This window comes from Amphiura filiformis, chromosome 15 (assembly GCF_039555335.1).
Source record: "Amphiura filiformis chromosome 15, Afil_fr2py, whole genome shotgun sequence".
NCBI lineage: Eukaryota > Metazoa > Echinodermata > Ophiuroidea > Amphilepidida > Amphiuridae > Amphiura > Amphiura filiformis.
Genome location: NC_092642.1, coordinates 41,549,017 through 41,573,009, shown reverse-complemented (window position 1 = coordinate 41,573,009; position 23,993 = coordinate 41,549,017). Strand labels below are relative to the sequence as shown.

At 35.9% G+C, this 23,993-nt stretch overlaps 1 protein-coding gene across 1 annotated transcript in view; it reads right to left on the bottom strand.

Annotated features, from left to right (window-relative positions):
* Positions 1-7,999: 7,999 nt before the first annotated feature.
* Positions 8,000-23,993, bottom strand: part of LOC140171652 (podocan-like) — a 50,903-nt gene continuing 34,909 nt past the window's right edge. Inside the window, exon 3 of the mRNA XM_072194942.1 lies at positions 8,000-10,966. Within this exon, the coding sequence (XP_072051043.1) occupies positions 8,667-10,559 (1,893 nt within the window). The 5' untranslated portion in view covers positions 10,560-10,966 and the 3' untranslated portion in view covers positions 8,000-8,666. The remainder of the gene's footprint in view (positions 10,967-23,993) is intronic.

Here is a 23,993-nt window from a genome sequence, read left to right as displayed (position 1 = left end):
ATATCCTACGGTGAAGTTCTGTCAAAGATGCCCTGTGGTCTTATATAGTGATAACTAAGCTAAGCGCTACGTAAAATAAAAACCAGTATTTTAATAGTGGAAAAATGAAGTGCATGTAAAAAATACGTGACAATCTGAGACTATAGTAAACGACATGGTATGCCAATGAACAGTGATTAGGTGACTGCTCAGTGCCAGAAGTGGGTAAGTGCAATAGCTGCCATGTCTAGCTACCATGTGTAGATGAATACAATATATACTGTGTGTACATTGCCAAATGTTCACAGGGCAGCTATTGCACTTACCCATCACTTCTGCCACTGAGCAGTCGAACTATGCTATCTAGTCCCTTCACAGACTTCGCTCCACTGTATGGTAAAATAGATCCGGAGGCCATAAGATTGGTAAAAATTTGTTCAATTACTGCCTTGACTATTGAACTATAAATATCGGATTCATGTAAAAGAAATGTTTCATAAAAAAAGAAAGAAAAAACATATTGTAGCTAAGTCTGTACATAATGGTATTACCATAAAAAAGAGCATTTGCTGATTCAAGTGAATTGATTGAATACCTCATTTATTCGTCAACGTACTTCTCAATATCAAGGCTTACTAGACGTGATGGGATGCCTGAGGTGCCGCTAGCACTAAATCAGGACCCATGTTATATCACATACTCGTATCCATTTTTAGATTGAGATAGTTTTAGCTCTGGAACTCGCCCGCTAGGTCATTGCCTTATTTGTGATGAAGAATATTTCATTTCTAAATGGAGTCAATTTTCGATCTTACATGGTGGGAAATACCTTCATATTTGAAAGTTCATGCCGTTACCGGGAAACTTGAAGCATATAGCTCCAATCGTACCTATGGACATCCTTAACAATCCGTGTTATGTTACCTTGAGTCGGGTAGGGGTCCTCAATGATTTACTGGGTACCCATGCTGGATCCGGGTTCCTGGTGGTAACCCCTATCGAGGCTAGTTTTAAGTTAAATATACCCCCTAATGGAACCAGATTTCTGTAAACATATACCCCTAACGGGACTACAAAAAATGTAGTTTTCGCCAGGAGTTCCGGTGGAAGTCCTCCTTGCTAGTGCAAAAATACGACGACAATTATTGTACCAGAAATTACTTTTGAAAGTCAAAATGGGCATGGGAGTCTCAAAACTAGTGTTATATCTTTCTTTTTTTCGGATCGCGGTACCCGGTCAGAATTCAAGTAGGACTATAACCCGGGCCTTTAGTTTATCAAACACAAAATTATATATATTAATTCCGAATACGCTTTTTGAAAACTAATAACAAAAATATTAACTTATTTGTTCACCCTGTACCTCTTCTGTTTTACCTGTCTTGTCACGGCGTTCTTGCTACAATAGCGTCATCACATCACATTTACAAACAGACAGATGATTACATTGGGAGCAAACAACACCTGTGGTCCCAGTCAGGTAAAACAAGAAAAACACCAGTTAGTTGAAAAACGTTGTAATCCTTCAATACCCGTTGTAATACAAAAATATTATTGTTGAATTCAAACAGCATTTACACAATGAAAACCATTTTCCTTCCTTTACCTGAAGTCTATAAAGATGAATATAATACTAGAGTCAACAGACGCTGAGTACAAGCCGCAATTTGACCCCTATAACTTGACCCCTGGGGCACGGATGGGGTCAACTGCTCTTGCATTGTGCTTAGGATGTCATAAGAAATATTCCTGGTCAATTTCACCTTAATCGGAACTTATACATGGATTTTGATTTTTTTTAAATTTTGATTGACCTTTTGACCCCCTTAATGACCTTTGATCTCAATGAAAAAAAAACCTTATGTACACCGACAAAATGCATTGTTCCAATTTTATTTAAAAAATTCTAACATGTTCACTTCTTGAGAAAAAAATTCTTGAAGTTATTCAGCTAAAAACAGGAAGTGACCCCTTAATGACCTTTGACCCCAAAAATAAAAATAGCATGCATACATCAGGGAACACTAATTCATGTATGTTGGTTATATTATTCTGGTCTGTTTACATTTTGAGATAAAATTTTTTTTTTTTTTGATAATTTTGGTTTTTGACCGGAAGTAACCCTTTAATGACCTTTGACCCCAAAACTGTAGGCATCCTAAAGACCCTGGCTAGTAGCAATGCATGTGTGCTAATGGCGACTCTCTGCTATGTAATTTGTAAAGACAGTGATTTTTAAATATTTTTTAGACTTTGACCGGAAATGACCCCTTGATGACCTTTGACCCCTTATCTGAGCACACCCTATAGGCACCGACTAAAGTCGAGTCACATGATATAACCATGTTCTCATCGCATGAAATTTGTGGAAGGAGTAGCATTTTTTGTGAAATCACATTTTTGACCATTATAGCTAGGTCAAAGGTCACAGTCAGGTCAAAGTCAAATGAAACGTTTGACCTAGTCCAGTGGTCATTTGGCTCAAGTATGGTTGAAATCTGTCAAAGCATAAGAGAGCTAGGGCGAAACGTGGCAAGTCACGCAAAATGTCACGAGTTGCCAGAAGAAGAAGAATTGGGAAGAGACAGAACAAGCCGACGTTCGTCGTCGGCTTGTAAAAATGTATCGCCTTGATCGCTGCATATTGACGAATAGCATGCTCCAACTATAAACCGCCCTTATGTATTATATTATACGGTACTACAGAAAGCGACGTTACAGATTGTGGGTTTTTACGGTGCGTGTCAATTTTGCCATGGTCGCTATCGATCCGCGCTCGGCGAATCGCGTAAAGTGCTTCATGGATTATATAGGGATAGGTTATAGTAGACTGTTATTCGGTATTTTGCACAACTCAATATTGCACAGTCTTCAAAAAACATAATTGAGACAGTGACATTAACTATTGCAATGTGATCTATTCTCACAAACACAGGAACATGATCAAACAACTCGGAGTTCTCGGATTGATTTTTATCAGAATCATACATAATTTTATATGTAGAAACAAGTTACAGCCATATCTATGAGGAACGTGATTGACAACTAAACAAAATGTAATAAGCAAGATGATACTGAGCTATTTTCTTCAAGAATTAATTATAGATTTATTAGTAGCAATGGTTTCCCTATAGAGAAGATCATATTTTGGTTCGCAGCACATTCCAATATCGAAAAACTTACAAAGATTAAAAAGAATGTGTTTGAAAAAGTTTACTCCTTTCCAAATTTGAGGTGGGCCGACAAGTTCCTGGTTTTTGCGGGAAAGGGTCATGTACATAAATGTTTACGCGTACCTTACATTCAATGCATTACCATGCCATGTGCCTTATATAAACGTTTGATATTATATCCTTGGTCACAGTCCCGCCGTAAGACGCATGGCGTTGAAGCAACATCTGAACCCGGCTCATTGACGTAAGTTTGCTCCGTAAAATAGTAAAAACCATTACCGGTACGCTTTATTATTATCATTACTCTACATACTGCAGCTTTAAACAAATCCTTATAGTCAGGAACATTATGCTATTCCATTTAAAATCTACAATATTCCTGTGGAAGATTTTGGAAATATCTTCTACATGGGGAGTATGAATATCAAAATGGAATGAACACATTAACAGATCCGTTTGAAACTCACCATCCCTCAGTGGAAGATTCAAATTGAATCTTTCTCAGAGGGTGTATTAAATTCAAATGGAGCAGCCTAATGTGCTAATTCCACTTGAAATTCATATTCCCCCTGTGGAAGACATTTCCAAAATCTTCCACAGGAGTAGTGTGGATTTTAAATGGAATATTGTAAGGCTTAGTCGTTTTGCCTTAAAACCACACACTGCAATTAGCGTAACCCGGAAGTCAATATTTTTGACATAAAAAGATTTATAAAAGTCAAATGATTATTTCAAAAAGTGTTAATTTTGAGAAAGAAACTGATAAATAACTTAACAGATCGCTTTAAGCGTCTTTTTGTAGGTGATACATAATAAAAGAGCAGATATTGAATAGAGAATTCAATAATGAAGATGCTTTAATAAGAAAAACAAATGTAAAGTCATCTTAAACGTATATAACTGTTGTACATTGCACCAATTACAATATAATTACAATTTATAGACCCGTTGCATATCCAAGATAGAACTCTTTTACATAAAAATTTAAGTAAAATATTAACATGTATATTAAAATAAAGCAAACACATGCCATTCTTATAATAATTATTATACATTGGATGTATTCACAATTTTGTTTTGCATACATTAAAAAAGACTTCCGGACAAAGGACCTGTCTGTGCAAGTTGATCATCACGCCTTCTTTACTGAAACACATCGTATATATTGCAAACGCGACTCAATCGCGGTGTCTCACTATCATGACTATGAGAAAAGCACGTATCAAAGCCCGTATATCTATTCAAAATCCCGTCACAGGAGAGTGATTTTGAATAGATATACGTGCGTACGATACGTATGTTTGCAAATCGCAACCTCTATATTGACTTCTCAACGTCACAGTTCTATAACATTCATTCAACACTTGGTTGTTTAAACTTTGACTCAAAGTTTTGGAATCTGAATGTCTGTACCGAAAACGCATCTATGAACATACAAGCACATTTGGGTTACAGAACCATGTCTTGGCCTAAATATTAGCATATTTGGTAAGGTGAGTGCAAAATAGTCGTATGTGTAATAGCGGCCTCGTGTGAAATTTCTGAAATTGCATTGGCAGAAGAACTCCAAAACTACTTTAATGTTTATTTCATGAGTCATTGGGTTTTGAGATTGTGATCAGGTGACTAAAGTTGCTTATAGAAGCATTGCCAAGTTCCACTACCCTCAAATTTGACACCTTAGAGTGCTACCAATTTTCAAATGACAAGAGGGAGCTATTCCACACACGACATTTTTGCACTCTAAAGACGATTTGAGATCCTAGTGTACGTGTCTGTATGCAAGTTTTATCTTACACTTTGATAAGAGAAGGAATAAAATAATATAATGAACATGACGAATGGAACCTTTTCCAGCCGCGTAACTCAGACACGTAAAGTGTGATATGATGGGCCCCATTTCTGTGGCGTGCTAGGAATTGTTAAGTAGGTATTAGAGTACATCAGCAACATGTTTGCAGGATATCAAATAACCTTGCACCTTTTTATTTTCCCGCCTCCAAGACATGATTGCGTCATTATACATAAACAACTTATACTTTGATCAGAACCAAATAGGATGATATTTGCCACTCTGATGATACAGAATAGTATAGATCCACATTAATGCGAATTAATTTGTACTTTCCCGACATGCATTACTTTACGGGCGTAACGTGGACGTGATACTTTAATGCGTGGTGACTGCGTGTACGAGGCCGGTCGACTGCAGATCCGTAGGAACGCTTTTCAATACGGAATACATGCTAACCTCATCGTGACATAATCCAAGCAGAAAAGTTCATTTCCCATTGAAAAGGCATTATCCGACGGATCTGCAGTTGATCATTCTGGCACGCTACGCTCTCTCAGCAAGACTTTTACAATCACTTGACAAGTGTACATTGATCTGGTTTTCGGAAGTCCATATTGGGGCACTCTACACAAGATATCAAATTCGCAATATGTGGACTTACTTTCTTGATCCAATCTTTCTTAATACAGTCGTGCATTACGCGTGGTTTATTCCCTTTGCATTGCGATCAAATACTTTTTGATATCATTAATCGTTGCCAGATTAGCGGCAGAACAAATTTAAGATTCATTTGGTTTGTAAAGTGTCGCCAAATACCTTTTAAAAATCCTTACAGCTTTTGACAAGTTCACCTTCATGCAATGCTGAATTATTTTAACATATGATCTCAACACAAACCTAAGACGTACCTCAAAATCAACTTTGACCTTAATCACCTTTCAAAATTGTGAACCAAAATTTGAGATGCGAATTAGGATCATAGGTAAAAGTATGAAGTTTACCAACACAGATGACCTTTCATTCAAAGATACACTACCATTACATTCCTATTGTGGCCGCATGTACAGGTACACCGTCGCCAAGTACGCCAAGGTACTTGGCTGGTACTGTGCAGTACCAGCCAAGTATCAGAGTCGAGTAGTACCAGTGCAGTACCACTGCTGGTGGGTCCTGTGCAGTAGCAGCATTTGTACTGTGTATGTACTCTGTGCGTATATCAGCCAAGTACCTTGGCGACGGTGTACCTGTGCAGGCAACCGCAATAGGAATCTTGTAGTGTACTTGAGTCCGGTACTTGAGTATCATGAGTGTTTTACAGGTGTGAGATCACTGTTTTATACCAAACACGTGATTTTTGCAGGGTATATTGGTTTAATAAAGTACAATTTAATCGTGTAAAAAAAGGAATTTTAAAAATTCAGTGAGGGCGTCTTCCTCAGCAAATGTTATAATATGGCTTTAATTCCAAATATCCGCTCTCTCCATTACTTCATTTCAATTTCATAACCAATGACAAAGGCTTCGCCGCCAGTTCCACTTCTGATTGCCTGCATTATGATTGTGTCTTGACGCACTCGTCTTGACACTGCACTGCTTACCATTGAGTATTACGAGAACATGGTGAGGAATGTCAAACTACAGTATAAGTTTAATCAATATAACCTGTATTATCACAAGGTTTTGAATTAAATCAAATACGGGAACTTACATTTTTTGCAACTTGCTACGTTGCGTCTGAAACCATCAGACTTTATCAGGCAACTGACCCGCTGGGCTGGTCATGTGACACTTTGAGACTGACGGCTAGGGATCGTCTTGATGGCCCGGTCCCATGCGTGAGATAAGTTGTGTCTCAGTCCCCCTTTCTTGTTAAGTGACGGCTGCTCTACTCTCTCCCAGATGGCTTCCTTGATGCCTCTCCTATGCCACTGTTCCTCCTTATCGAGAATCACTGCGTCCTCGGTGTCAATATTATGACCAGTGTCTTTAAGGTGAAGGTACACGGCGGAGTTCTGGGCTTCGTTTGTACAAAGTGTCACATGACCAGCCCAGCGGGTCAGTTGCCTGATGAAGTCTGATGGTTTCAGACGCAACGTAGCAAGTTGCAAAAATGTAAGTTCCAGTATTTGATTTAATTCAAAACCTTGTGATTTTAACGACTGGATGACTGAGAATATTCACTATGTTAGTGCTTATCTTGCCATAGAAATACAAATAATCATTAAAACAAGTCAAATACGATATATATGAGTACTGAAACACAAAATATGAAAATCTTGAAATGTTATGATACATTGTCATAAAATGCACACATTTGCAATATATACTTATTTGTCCAACACTTAAAAGATGGATTTAGAATTTGTTTAATAACAACAGCAATATACATTGTTCAACTCACTTTGTTCTTTGAATACTGTTCCCATAGAAATTTAAGCGTTTAGAAACATCGCTTATTAGTATTTTCCAAAACACTATGTAGTCTTTATATTTGAATGATCGGCTGTATATTATGGTAAATTGCTCCCATTCCTTTTGTTAAAGTGCGTTATAAAATACATTCTATTACCCCCACGACCCATTATTCAAAATCGCGCACTGTGATTTGTTGAAACGCGTCACGTGACAGACCATTAATTAGCGATAAAGTGTCAAGGGCAACGAACTTTATGTTCTTAGCCTATATCATCACAGCGCACAGCAAAGCGCACAGCACACCTGCTTATGTAGGGGAGAATGGAATGCCAGGGGTGTGTTATTGGAATGTGCATACGCTTTGGCTACGTGTAGGCGCTACACCTTGAGGTAAACAACTTGAAATATTTGGGCAAAAAATGTGATATTTTCTCTTTAAATCGCACTATTTTGTGGTAATAGAATAGAAATAAAAGGGTGCAGCATTATCCTTTACACGCAAATAATGTGTCCTCGGCAGTAAACTCGTTTAAATAATGGGTTCGGCTGCGCCTCACCCATTATTTACGTTTTTACTGCCTCGGACACATTATTTTCGTGTAAAGGATCATACATTACCCTTTATTTCTTAAATAAAATACACATTTGCATTTCCTTTACGATTTCAAAATAACGCTTCGAGAGCAACATTATTGATAAAGGTGGTTATGAATATCACAAAATGTGTTTATCGATGGATTGTGGTGTCTGAAATTAATTCGTAAGGTTCGTAATAGATAGGATATTATTCATCATTACACAATTGTTTTAACAATATTGTTGCTCTCAAGGTGTTTTTAAGCAATCATTGGTATATTGGTAAGTATATTATTGTTTGCAATTATTACATAATCAAAGAAATAACCAAAATACAATAAAGTCCTCATTTTCAGATTTGGCATTGTTTGATCATGATTTGCACTCAGTACCAAATCGACATTTGAGCGACGAAATTAGGCTCACATTATGATCAAAGCTTTTCCTGTGTGCCAATTGCGCCTTTGGCTTATGAAGGGAGATTGTGTACATAGGTCTTGCTTTATTTGTGAAAATTTCTGAGGGCACTTGACCCGTTCTGACCATTTCTCGATTCATTATTCCAAAGGTTTGACCTTAATAAAACACTTGAACAACAATTGGACGTTAAAATAACATTACGACATTACAGTACTGAATTACTACTGATGCATTTTTTCACAAATCAGTAAAATCACCAATCTTATATTATTATAATACCAATATATTTCTAGGCTTTGAAATAGCCATCAAACATAAAACTCTTCTTCAAATGGTTTAATCTTCATTCCATTAACACGTCCGTTGCTATTTTTGACTTCCAACTCAGCTCCATCGCAAAAGTACTCGTTACCGCCCTTGGCATCATCAGTGTCACTATCTTTACTCGATTTATCTCCTCTCCGTCTTGTCTTCACCCTAAATTTGTGATACTGTCTAAGAATAACAGATAGCACTAAAATAAGCAGGACGGTAAACCACAAAGAAACCAAAATAACAATAGATGTTGGAGTGATCGCACCAGTACATTTCATGCTATCCAAGTTATTGTTCTTCAGAAGTGTTCCTCGCATTCCAAGCGGATACGTACACGTTGCATCATCAAGGTCAGTTTGTTGCGCTTTTCTTGCAGTCTTTGGCATCCACTTGATACCGCAGTCGCAATCCCACGGATTCTTGGATACATAAAGTGCTTTAAGTTGTAGATCAATTATACTAATGGGGAGAGTTTTCAACTCATTGCCATTCAGATACAACTTATTTATATTTGTTCCTTTAAACGCATCTGGATGGATGTAACTGATCTTATTCCGTGACAAATCCAAAATAGTCAATCTGGACAGATTAGCGACATTTGGTACTATTGGTAATTTATTATTCTGCAAATACAATTCTTCTATACTAAAAAGAAATAAGAAACTGTAATATGTTATATTGATTAACACATTGTCCTGCAATTCTAACTTCCTCAAGAATCGCAGTCTTGAAAAAACGTAGCTGTCAAGTTCCAATATGTTGTTGCTGGCTAAATTTAAAATTTCCAATTTGTCCATATTGGCAAAACCTTCTCTGGTCAAATTTTCAATTTGGTTATCTTCTAGGCTTAACTCCACCATTCGAAGACCTGTGCCTTCACTAAACAATTGTTCAACAAATGACTTGATTTTATTGCTTCTTAAGTTGATATATTCTAAAGCAAGATTGGGACTAAAACATCCTCTGGGTAAGAAACGTAGCAAGTTCTGACTCAAGTCTAATTCTCGGAGACTTTGAAGTGGCGAAAAGGCAAGTGGTTTTATCTCTCGAATGCCGTTTCCAGATAAAATAAGTGTTTCCAGTACCGGGGCTACCCCAGGAAACGTATATGCTGGTATGTCAACATCAGGATCGTTATCAATGTACATTGCTCTTGTCATATCAAGAATTGACAGATTTGAAGCACCTGTAAGCCAACCATTGGGTAAATCACGTAAAGAATTCTCCGATAGATATAGTTCTTCCAAAGAATCAGCACATCTAAATACTCTACTGCTTATATTTTGCAAATTATTTCTTGCTATAGAAAACACTTTTAAGCCTGGCGTATGTCCTAGAAACCCATCGGGTAAACTGTCGATGAAATTACCATCAAGAAACAATTTGGTCAGATTTCCTAATCCATTGATATCATTTGGACGTAAAGTATATATTGCATTGTCCCGCAAATCAAGCTCCAAAAGTGTCAGCAACTGCAACACCGCCCATGGGATCAAAGAGAGATTGTTTTGACTGAAGTTGATTTTGCGCAACTTGTCCAAGTCTTTCAAACTGTTATTTTCTACAGTTGCTATTTTGTTTTCTGCTAAAGAAAGCAGCAAAAGATTGCTAAATTTGATAAAAGTATCATTTACAATAGTTGTTAATTCATTTCTTTCAATCAGCAATTTTGCATACTCCTCTCTGGGACCAAGTTTCTTTGGTATTTGTTTAAGTGATGAATCTGAACAATTCAGTACCTGTTCAATATCCTCACAGCGACAATATTTTGGGCATTTTGAAGATTCTCCAGGTGATGGCGGCGAAAGTGCAGTAAGTGTTCCAACGGTGGCTACCACAATAGCAATAAGCAGTTGCGTCGTCAATTTATAACAATATAATTCCATTTTGATAGACTGTAGTACGTACTATTACCTGGTGCAAGTCCAATATTATTATCTAGTTTATAGCTCCTTCAGCAGTATTCACAATTCCATCTAAAGACAATTTGGATCGTCAATTTATTCAGACAAATATGGCACGCATCAAGTTCAGAAGCACTCGATTATTTCGTATTCTTGTCGCACTGAACATGTGAATGAACGTGTAAAGAAGTGACTTTTCATCTCCGCTTACGCGATATTTAAGAAGTGAGATATAATGACAGACGTGTTTGGTGTTCTTTCGCAGTCAGCTTTTGCTGCACACACGGGAGGTTGCTTCCCGAATTACATTTTCCCTCTTATAACACTCCACTCGTGACAGTTAGAAAAAAGATGAATCCACATCAGTAGGTTTTCACAGACGCATTTACCTGTAAATGAAAACAACAATAAAAACATGTTACATTCAAATTATGCTCCCGTACACACGACATACTTAAAATGTTAGTAGATATTTTATGACTTTCGAATTACCTGTTTAATTAAAAATAAACAGAAGATTGATTGTTAGTCGGCGCATTACATGGTTAGGTTGACAACACCTTCTGCTTTTTGCTAATTATTAACACTGTGATGTGATGAGCATACGGTAGCTGTAGCACACGACATTATTTAGTCCATTTTTATTCCATCGATTGTAACTTGATAGCATTTTACTCCATATCTATTTGTCCTGCATGACACTGTCAACATCATATTTTCATCGGTTTTTGATGGTATAAACTTCTATTATATATTACAGCGTTGAAGCGCTCCTCACGTTTCTGTATATAGAGAATTTTGAATAGGTCATATTCTACTCGCGCGGGGTTTTCGACCTGCGTTTAATCCACAATTCACACCTCTCGTGCAACGTGACCGATATATGGGGGTGTGAATTGAAGTTTCCCAGTGGAAGTATGAATACTAATATCTTATTGCAATTTTGGTGTAATTGTGAACAACTTGATCACGTTTATTGGATGATTTTCAAGCGGATGAGCTAACAGAAGGTCAGGTTAGTTTGGATATTTGTCTCAACTACACAGATCAGGGGTGTCTATTCTTTTCCCAAGTTCTACCACGGTAATAACATCCTTCCCCAGATCATTTCCCAATTTGAATCCTACACATATGATATAGGGCCCATTTGAATAAATATGTAAATTAACTTATATATCAAAATGGTAAGCTGTAATCTTTTCTTATTACGCTAATAAATCACAGAAAATAAAATCCCCAGCGTTTGTAGGTAATGACACAAGGACAGACACGTATGGATATTCGAAGAACGACGGAGCCAGCACTAGCTACCATTGTTTGCTTGTATTTGTAATATTTATTTAAGAAATTGAGGCTAGTTTAATTTTGACACAAATTGCTTGTTATTAAAGCTTACTCCAGTAGGCTAGGCTCAGTCTAGGCCAGGCTCATTACCCATCTATGGCACAGGTTATGATTTTTTGCTTAGAAATTTAACGCCCGAGATATTTTTCGTTTAAATGGGGTCAACAAAAACGTAGTGATTTTTTATTCCGTCTAGGATCTACTGTAACTTGATAGCATTTTACTGCATACTTAGTATCTGTTTGTCCTGCATGACACTGTCAACATCATATTTTCATCGGTTTTTGATGGTATAAACTTCTATTATATTTACAGCGTTGACTCGTTCCTCACGTTTCTGTATATAGAGAATTTTGAATAGGTCATATTCTACTCGCGCGGGGTTTTCGACCTGCGTTTAATCCACAATTCACACCTCTTGTGCAACGTGACCGATATATGGGGGTGTGAATTGAAGTTTCCCAGTGGAAGTATGAATACTAATATCTTATTGCAAATTTGGTGTAATTGTGAACAACTTGATCACGTTTATTGGATGATTTTCAAGCGGATGAGCTAACAGAAGGTCAGGTTAGTTTGGATATTTGTCTCAACTACACAGATCAGGGGTGTCTATTCTTTTCCCAAGTGCTACCACGGTAATAACATCCTTCCCCAGATCATTTCCCAATTTGAATCCTACACATATGATATAGAGCCCATTTGAATAAATATGTAAATTAACTTATATATCAAAATGGCAAGTTGTAATCTTTTCTTATTATTACGCTAATAAATCACAGAAAATTAAATCCCCAGCGTTTGCAGGTAATGACACATGGACAAACACGTATGGATATTCGAAGAACGACGGAGCCAGCACTAGCTACCACTGTTTGCTTGTATTTGTATTTATTTAAGTAATTGAGGCTAGTTTATTTTTTTGACACAAATTGCTTGATATTAAAGCTTCCTGGCTAGGTTCAGTCTAGGCCAGGCTCATATCAAAACCACTGTCAGAGCAATAAGTGGGTAATCTTTTGTATGCTTCTCAGCTGACAACTCACTTCAAAGTACGCCCTCTCATTTTGTGCCCACCATATTTCAAAAAGGCTTATACAACTTAGAATTTGGAAACATATTGTTTTAATGGTAGGCATCAATATACTGATATAAGATTGTAAAACAGAACATGAAAAATTGGACCACACCTGTTTAACTGTTACATGTATATACGTGTTGCTAGTGATACCTGTAAAGGGGACCGACAGCTTAATTTCTCCTCCGAATGACGAAGCACTCTCTTTTCCGAATCACAATTAAATGAGAAAGTGGTGAATATAAATATGTGATTTTATTAATTTTTTTATACTTAGAATTTGGCAAAAGCCGGTAGAATATAACAAAATCAAGAATTCGTATACTGCACCTTATGCACTTTTTTTTGTCAATTTCAAAATTGAGATTTTATCGATTTGTTATCTGATTCTGTATGAAGCAACTGATTGTGCTATATAATGGAGTAATTACATTGCTTTCAATAGAATACATCTTACTCAAGCTAGACACTCTCATACGCAAAGGATTACCTTTCATATTAAAGTAGATTTTCCAACATCCGGTCGTCCATTACAAAATAATGTAATAGTATGTACACAGTTCAAAGAAGCATGGTGTACGGCTAGACAGTTAAACAAAATTGTGCTATTTAAAAAGGTATGCCACTGCATGCGTGTTTAAGTTATATATGTACAATGACATTTACGATGATGATTTAATGGAATTCAACTCCTACGTTCATATATCATGCATGCATGCCCAAAACTAGTGCCTCAATAGTTCCTTAACATAATAACATAAGTCATGACTAACCAAATACAATTTACTGCCTAACTACAAGATCAAGTCTTATGGTGTGTAGAGAACAACAGTTATTCTTTATCCACTCATATAGACTCTAAATACATGATCCACTGCGCACAATTAATTATAAATGAAGAATAATTGTGTTCTGCATATTTTGATATATCATTTGGCATGATGCGACTTTATTTCCAAGTTATATCAGTATGAATGAAAACGGAGCATTTCAAAAGTGACAAGATTTACTTTTTCATTCAACAATGTTGGTATAAGTTGAGGAAATCGTGTCGAATTAGGTATCAAAATACGCAGAACAAAATATATAGACTACTTTATTTCATGTCCATAAGATAATTGCTGTTGTTTTAAGTGTACGGATACTTTTTTGTGCAGTATCTATGAGTTTCTATGGCGACATAGCTTAACCCTGTTATGGTCCTCATATTGAGTGATGTTGTGATGTGCCCTTAGTAATTTAATTTAATTATTTCACTTTGTTTACAAACTGAAAGTATGTCATGAGAAATATGAGACCAGGGGAAGCACCTTGGAAGTGATCATGCAAGAGTCTGTGTGTTACGACATGTTTTTGGGGAAAAACTTTAAATGATGTAAACAAAGTGAATCAGAGTTAAAGGAGTGTTTCGTGATCCTAGCATCCTCTTTTTATGACATTTTTCAGTACATATCCACGAAAAAAGCCTATTCCCCAAATTTCAGTTGATTCCGAAGTTGCGTTTGCGAGTTATGCATGATTATGTGTATTACACTGCTCCATAGACAATGCGTTGTAATTTCGTTCTGGTGCACCAGAACGAAATTCAAATTTCACGATATCTTTGCAAAACGAATTAATCTGCAAGAAATATTTTGTACATAAACATTATGTAGCCAGAGGTTTCCAGTGATATAAAAATCTCAACTTTTTTTGAGAAAAGTGGGGGATGAGGCTGTGGATCACGAAATGCCCCTGTAAAATATCATAGGGGATTTTCCGTATTGCTCAATGTTCAGTGCATAGTTGCACCATCACGGGAAGCCCTGATAACAGATTGTGAAATGGACATGATTTTGGAAAATCCCTCAGGAAGTAGATGTGACAAAATGGTCTATTAATAGATTGGCAGTGAGAGCTTGAGTTTGCTGATTACAGAATGTCATGGGAGATTGTAAACTCCACATGTGTGTGATGGTCTTCGTGCTTCAAAAGGAAGTACATTTTAACCAGTTTGTATAGCCAATAAATTGAGCTATTTTGATACAGCAACGAAGGAGATTGCGAGCACACAAATGTGCTCTTCTTCATCAAAGGATTAAAGTTCTTCTGTCGAATTGCTGGAGTTTGCTGGGCTTATGAAAACCCCACATCTGTCAAATACAGCAGAGCTGAGTTAAAGAAACCTGTTCCCTGGAGAAAGAGCGATTGGTGAAAGAAACACCATTTTTGGAGAAAGCAGCGCAAGGAGATATATTTTTGGAGAAAGCAGCGCAAAAGTGATTGGAGAAAGCAGCACCATTTTCGTGTGAGAATTTCATACGCAAGGATATTTATAAACGCAAGTGTACACTGGACTTCGCTGATTTTCGCAGGACAAGTGAATAAGGATATATTACATCAGTCGTCCAGAACATTGCAAGAACTCTAGAATCACCAACAAGAAGACCGCTGGTTAAGTACTGATAAAATAAAACTGTGATTGTGTGATTTTATTGTTTATGCAATTATTGTTGTTATATGTACCAGTCATACTTTGTTTTCAATTAAAGACTTAGATTTTGTTAGCTTAATCAAACAGTGTATTTGTGTTGTGCATTCGTGTGAGTTCGGGTAAAAGGTGATTTTGGCCTTGAGTCAAGTACGACTCGTAACAATGTGCAGAAACATTTGACTACCTAACTATTCCAAGAAATTTCAAATGAGCATAAAAAGACCTTTTAATGATAAAAGCGCATGCTTTTTCGTGAAATGTCTCAAACAACTTCTTCTGGAAGCGCTGATTTGCATACTGCAGTTTCCGAATGGTTTCCAAATTATATTCCATTGTTTCCACGGGGGTGTATTATCGGGACAAGAAACTAACACAAGTTCGGATTTCGTCTCTTCTGACACGAAAACAAGTTTCTAACTTATTCATTTAACACTGCCAACGAACGCAAATGGAAAACAAGTCCAGGGGAAGGAAGTGCTCTTAAATTTTCCGATTTGGTATTTAATCGATTTTCAATCTTTTGTCGAATAACTAAATCAATCCTTTCAACTCAATAACTTCAATAGCTGACAGATTTAGAACCACCTTTCTAAAAAAAAGCGAAAATTTAAATCATTCGACTGAATAACACTGTTTATACTTTCAGTCATCTGGGAAATGTTCAAATTGTGATTAAATAAATCATGTCAACCAGAAAAACTCACTTTTTGGTTAGATGTTATCACCGATGTTGAAAAATAAGATAAAATGCTCAGAAAAGCTTGGAATCTTATTCCAACGATGTCAAATGTGTATGCTATTAGGCAATACATTAGGGGTAGCCTTTAATTAGATTTTGAAATCAGTCACCAAAAATCAAGAGTCAAACCAAAATCCATGTAAAAAGATGTTAAAATATTGAAATATTTCAATCGTTCAATTTAAGAGAGTGAAGTTCTGTAGTAACCATGGTACCGGATCTCTGTATCTCTTAAGGTTTACCCAGTGGAATTTTGTCAGTATTTGTTATGTAATTTTCGTGTTCTGAAATCATCCTTAACCTTTCCATGAATCCGTGATTATCCGTGAAATTTGACAGAAAGCGACATTCTGTGGGCGAAAGGAATATCCCGTAATAAGTAGAGAACAATTTAAACTCCAGTCGCAGCGACGAACCATTAAGTTTAAATTGAATGTTAATGAAACAGACATAAGAAGAACACACTCTTTCCTTTGCAATGTTAAATATAGCTCACTAGATAATCCATATTGCAGTTAGCTACATAAGGGTTTTATCAGATCGAACGTGTCAAGTCATAGAAATATAGGTATAGTAGAAATAGTAATGGGTTTACATAGGACATGTCAGGAATATATGCATCAACATTATTACTAAAGGGAAGTCGCAGATAAGAGTGTTCGTAATGCGTTTATATATGATGATTGTATAAGCTCTATTCGCAAGGATGTTATTTCTATTACAAGGAAGACGAATAGTCTACATGTTGCTCTAGTTATTCAATAACTCAGGAAGCTTCTGTCAATTTGATAGAAATTTATGAAATTGCAGTTGCAAATAGTTTCATGCATGCATGCCCAAACTATTGTCTCAAAAGTTGGTCGATCCTTCATGTAATTATTTCGTGTAATCTAATCCTAACTCTAACCCTAATCCTAACCCTAACCCTAAGCCTAATCCTAATCCTAACCCTAATTCTAACCCTAACCCTAATCCTAATCCTAACCCTAAACTAACCCTAATTATAACCCTAACCCTAACCCTAATTTCGTGTAAAATTACATGAAGGAATAACCCAAAAGTTCCTTAAAATAATAACATAAGCTGTGGCTAACCAAAGACAATTTACTGTAAAACTACAAATTTAAGTCTTAATTGTTTGTAGTGAACAACAATCCACTGCTCACAAAAGTATCCGTAGACTATTTTGTCGAAAGCAATTAGGGACAAATCGTTTTTAACTAAATATTCAGAGAATGATTGATAATTTTTTGTTCTTTTTAATCAATCAAATGGACGGCGATTCTCAATCTGTTAGCAATTGAAGTTAGGGGCCCTTATTTTGATTGACTATTCAGGATTGATTTTCATTGTTTTCTAAAGTTTTTGTGGAAAATTCCTTTCCAATTAAAAAGAAAAGAAAAGAAAATGTCCACAATAAAAAATTTGAAACCTCATTCCAACGATGTCAAAAGTGTATGCCATGACAGTGCATTAGGACTAATCTAAATTGGATGGTGAAATCAGTCAAACAAAAAGAGTAAGAGTCAAACAAAAAATCCGTCTATTTTTGCAATCTAATTAGATTGATTCCTATCATCAACCGTTAAAAGATTGAAATATTTCAATCGTTCAATTTAAGAAAGTGTAGTTCTGTATATAGTAACGGATCTGCATCTCTTAAGGTTTACCCACTGGAATTTTGTCATTATTCGTTATGTAATTTTCGTTCTCTGAAATCATCCTTATAACCTTTCCGTGATTATTGAAATTTGACAGAAAGCGACATTCTGTGGGCGAAAGGAATATCCCGTAATAAGTAGAAAAAATTTAAACTCCAGTCGCAGCGACCAACAATTAAGTTTTTATCCAATGAGCAGGATCGTTCATACCAAAGTAACATGAAACGCACCCTCTTATTGGTTATAAATTTCTGTTTGAATTGAATGAAACAGACATAAGAAGAACACACTCTTTCCTATGCAATGTTAAAAATAGCCTACTAGATAATCCATATTGCAATTAGCTACAAAAGGGTTTTATCAGATCGAACGTGTCAAGTCATAGAAATATAGGTATGATAGAAATAGTAATGGGTTTACATAGGACTTGTCAGGAATATATGCATCAACATTATTACTAAAGGGAAGTCGCAGATAAGAGTGTTCGTAATGCGTTTATATATGATGATTGTATAAGCTCTATTCGCAAGGATGTTATTTCTATTACAAGGAAGACGAATAGTCTACATGTTGCTCTAGTTATTCAATGACTCAGGAAGATTCTGTCAATTTGATAGAAATTTATGAAATTACAATTGCAAATAATAGTTTCATGCATGCATGCCCAAACTAGTGCCTCAAAAGTTCCTTAAAATAATAACATAAACCATAACTAACCTAAGACAATCTGTTAGCTATTGAAGTTTGGCCAATTATTTTGATTGACTATTCAGGAGTTAAATAATTTTCATTGTTATCCAAAAAGTTTGAAATCTCATTCCAACGATGTCAAAAATGTATGCTATGGCAGTGCATAAGGACTAACCTAAATTGGATGGTGAAATCAGTAAACTAAAAGAGTAAGAGTCAAACCAAAAATCCATGTATTTTTCAATCTAATTAGATTGATTCCTATCATCAACTTTTAAAAGATTGAAATATTTCAATCGTTAAATTTAAGAGAGTGTAGTTCTGTAGTAACGGATCTCTGCATCTCTTAAGGTTTACCCAGTGGAATTTTGTCATTATTCCTTATGTAATTTTCGTGCTCTGAAATCATCCTTAACCGTTCAATGAATCCGTGATTATTGAAATTTGACATAAATCGACATTCTGTGGGCGAAAAGAATATCCCGTAATAAACACAATAAGCTTTTATCCAATAAGCAGGATCGTTCCTACCAAAGTAACATGAAACGCACCCTCTTATTGGTTATAAATTTCTATTTAAATTGAATGAAACAGACATAAGAAGAACACACTCTTTCCTATGCAATGTTAAAAATAGCTTACTAGATAATCCATATTGCAGTTAGCTACATAAGGGTTTTATCAGATCGAGCGTGTCAAGTCATAGAAATATAGGTATTGTAGAAATAGTAATGGGTTTACATAGGACTTGTCAGGAATATATACATCAACATTATTACTAAAGGGAAGTCGTAGATAAGAGTGTTCGTAATGATTTTATATACAATGATATATGATGATTTTTTAAGCTCTATTCGCAAGGATGTTATTTCTATTACAAGGAAGACGAATAGTCTACATGTTGCTCTAGTTATTCAATGACTCAGGAAGATTCCGTCAATTTGATAGAAATTTATGAAATTGCAATTGCAAATAGTTTTATGCATGCATGCCCAAACTAGTGCCTCAAAAGTTCCTTAAAATAATAACATAAGCCATAACTAACCAAAGACAATTTACTGCAAAACTGCAAGTTTAAGTCTAAATTGTTTGTAGAGAACAACAATCCACTGTTCACAATCAAATGTACGGCCATTCGCAATCTGTTAGCTATTGAAGTTAGGGGCAATTATTTTGATTGACTATTCAGGATTGATTTTCATTGTTTTCCAAAATTGTTATGGAAAAATTCTTTCCAATTGAAAAAAGAAAAATTTAAAGAAAATTTCCACTGTAAATAAGTTTAAAACCTCATCCCAACGATGTCAAAAAGTGTATCCTATGGCAGTACATTAGGTGTAGCCCTTAATTTGATTTTGAAATCAGTCAACAAAAATCAACAGTCAAACCAAAAATCCATGTATTTTTCAATCTAATTAGACTGATTCCTATCATCAACCGTTAAAAGATTGAAATATTTCAATCGTTCAATTCAAGAGAGTGTAGTTCTGTAAAAAAAATCTCTGCATCTCTTAAGGTTCACCCAGAGTAATTTTGTCATTATTCGTTATGTAATTTTCGTGTTCTGAAATCATCCTTAACCTTTCCATGAATCTGTGATTTTTGAAATTTGACAGAAAGCGACATTCTGCGGGCGAAAGGAATATCCCGCAATAAGTTGAGCAAAATTTTAACCCATGTTGCAGCCACGAACAGTGAAGTTTTTATCCAATGAGTAGGATCGCTCTTACCAAAGTTACATGAAACGCACCCTCTTGTTGGTTATAAAATTGTGTTTAACTTGAATGAAACAGACATAAGTAGAACAAACTCTTTCCTATGCAATGTTAAATATAGCCTACTAGAAAATCAATATTGCAATTAGCTACAAAAGGGTTTTATCAGATCGAACGTGTCAAGTCATAGAAATATAGGTATGATAGAAATAGTAATGGGTTTACATAGGACTTGTCAGGAATATATGCATCAACATTATTACTAAAGGGAAGTCGCAGATAAGAGTGTTCGTAATGCCTTTATATATGATGATTGTATAAGCTCTATTCGCAAGGATGTTATTTCTATTACAAGGAAGACGAATAGTCTACATGTTGCTCTAGTTATTTAATGACTCAGGAAGATTCTGTCAATTTGATAAAAATTTATGAAATTGCAATTTCTGAATAAAGATGTGTTGGGCTATTCTATTTAAAATCCACACTACCCCCGTGGAAGATTTAGCTAAAGGCTTCCACAGAAGGAGCATGAGTTTGTAATACAATGGGCAATTGAGTAAGATACAGGTTCAAGTCATATTGCAAGGGGAGTACGGGTTTCAAAATGATTAATCCTGACCAATAACATTTGAAAAACATACTCCCTCTGTGGAAGATATTTCCAAAATCTTCCACAGGGGTAGTGTGGATTTCAATAGGAATAGCCCATTTATGTATATTGCTAAAATTTAATCTAAACATTGTTTATGAAATTAAACAAAAAAGAAAGACAAAGATGTATCATGCGTGAAGAGCTGCAGGTGAAATGGTCAAATGTGATATATAAGACCATAATTATAATTATTTTCCGAGACAGACTTTTATCTACTAGGCAGGCTTCATTAATAATAAGACCTTGTTATTTTATAAGAATTGCATAGTTTAATCGGTAGAGGACGATCACAAACCAAGAAAACGACACTTTTGAGGAAGTGAACAAAATACCAGAAACTCAGGCTTCTACCGTCTAAAGTGTTACTTCTACTAATTCACTCGCATTTGGTCTAGAATGAATATTTCCGGTTCAAAATAATAAGCATTTTACTTTCGACCAATAAACTTCATCGTTATTTTGGTTTGAAACATACGACCAATTATCAATTGCTACATCGCCAGCGATCGAAGCTTTAAAAAAGCCTAAAAATCGGCAGCCGCATAAAATGCAAAGCCGTCTCAACCATGAAGGGATGTAGTATCACGTTCCCTGTGTGATGGACTGTCTTACAATATTGGAAATGAACCAGGAAAATAGCTGGCAAGGTAAACCATGTGGACATGTCAATGGCTTTAACCTCAACGTCTCTGGTGTCCGTGCCCACGTCGAAACTGGACGTTGAATACATACATTGCAAAGAAGCAGAAATACATATTAAATCGCGCAAAGAGTATATCTAGCCAATAATTACCCAATGAAAACACAGAACACTACAAGAATTGATGGGCTAATGCTTGGTTATAGCTAGGCAATATCCAAGCTTATCCAATGTCTTCAACAGTGCATTGGGTATAAATGCTATCGCACTGCTCCGCCTTTCTATGATTTTTACCCTTCCTTTATTGTGTGTGTGATCCACAAATACATAAAGAGAAGAAACACAAGAGTTATATCAGTTGCAGAAACAGAGAAGAAACATGTAAAAATTCAAAGTTCAGACTTTCCGGAATAGAAGTCGTTATTACTCTGAGTTTCACGTGTCCAGACGACACGAATAGAGGAAATTTGGCTGGATAACCATCTCCTTGGAAAGGGAGAATTTACATTCCATGGTGTCAACAGCCAAACTATTCCAGAGTCGGCCTGTACTATCATAGATAATCAGAGAGTGCTCAACTGCACATCAGGAGCGTACTATGAATAAATGTGGCTGGACGCGGCGAATGAGCCGTAAACTCGGCAAACTTCATTTCGAGCTACAGGTGAAAATATATGCAAATCTCGTATTTTGGCGAAGTTGAGATTTTTGCAGATTTTAAATGTTTAAGCTTTCCTCTAAACACATACAAAGTTTTATTTTAAAGAAATAAGTGGAAATATGAAATAATCTACATTTTCTGAGGCCCATCTGATGAATGGTCATTATGCTTCCCTAACTTTGAACGTGTTTTTCTCGGTTTCGTGTTTTGATTCATGACAACCTATAACAAGCCATAACTTCGCTTCTGATTGTCATATGAAGTTCATTGAGGTGTCATTTTAATCCCTGAAACATGCTCTTTGCAAATATGCAAAAAAGTAAAAATGACCAGAGGGGGACTTTACGGCTTATTCGAGGTGTCCAGGCACAAATGTTGAGAAGAAACATGTATGTACGTATTTAATTCCGGTGTAAACTTACACACCTTAGGATTCTAGCAATAAAACATAGAAATTTACCAATCTTTACACAAGCTTGTATAGGAACGAACTTCACGGATGACAATTTCCGACCAGATATCACAATATTACCCACAATGCTCAGGAGTCGATCGAGACAAGAAATTAGACCAAATCTTAAAACCCTTTGTGTAAATCATGTTGCTGATTCTACTCTTTTTACACAACAGCTTGAAGATAGATCGTTTTCTATAGAAATTGGCGCATTACGGGTTAAATGGAACAAACGGAAATACCTTTGCACCACGATTATAAAATGATCCACCAGAAGTCTCCCTAGTTGGTGTGATTCGCATTTGTTATTAAAAGCTTATAAATTTATGAACCAGAAACACGAGGAAGAAATGATATCTCTAATGAATGCTGAAATATTTAGTAAGAAAAACATAGTAGCTGATACTCCACATAGTGTTCTTATAGTTTGACGTCTTATAAGACAGAGATCCTTAAATAATAGATAGTAAACACCTTTGAGTTTCATAATAGAGAGACTGCAAACTGTTTTTCCAGATTGGAAGGTGTGATCAGAAGGAGCTAAGAAGGAGAAGGGCTATGGCTGAATGCTTTACGGGACATTGACATCTTTTTTGAGCTGTTTTACTCGCGCGGTTGGTAGAGTGTCCTTTCCGTGTGTTGATAATCAAATTATACTGTGTATTTGGCGGAAACTTATCGATGGTGATAAGTCTGGATTTCGTGATCATTCAATGTCGCAAACATCATACCTTAAGGGTGCGTAAGGTTCAAACACACAACATAAATCGATGGACTGAACATTAGCAATTAATTGAATATTTATATTTTAGACTTGGCATGAGTATGCAGCAATGCTTACATATTTAAGATATTTTCAAGACATTGCAGTTAAATTTTAGTACTTTAAAAAATCCGCAACAACTTGAAACAACCAAACTATCATCATTATCACATTCCAAACTTTTAAAGTTCATTCCCAGTGAGATCTAAATAGCTAACCTGAAAACTATATTTGTCCATTATTGAGTGGTCCATCGCTGTCGTCGTCATATTTTTTTGAAAAAACCTTTGTGCTAATACTAACAGCAATGTGCTCTTACGAAAACATGACATTTTTTCAAATACCCCACAACTCCCGTTTATGCATACCGGCATATTGACATCCATCATTTTAGCTATTTTACTTGTGTAGTTGGTACACTGGCCCTTCCGTTTGTTGCTAATCAATTTAAGTTGTGTTTTTTTGGCGGAAACTTATCGGCGGTGGTGATAAGTCTGTATTACCTTTAGGGTTCATGACATTAAAACATAACACTAATTGATGGAC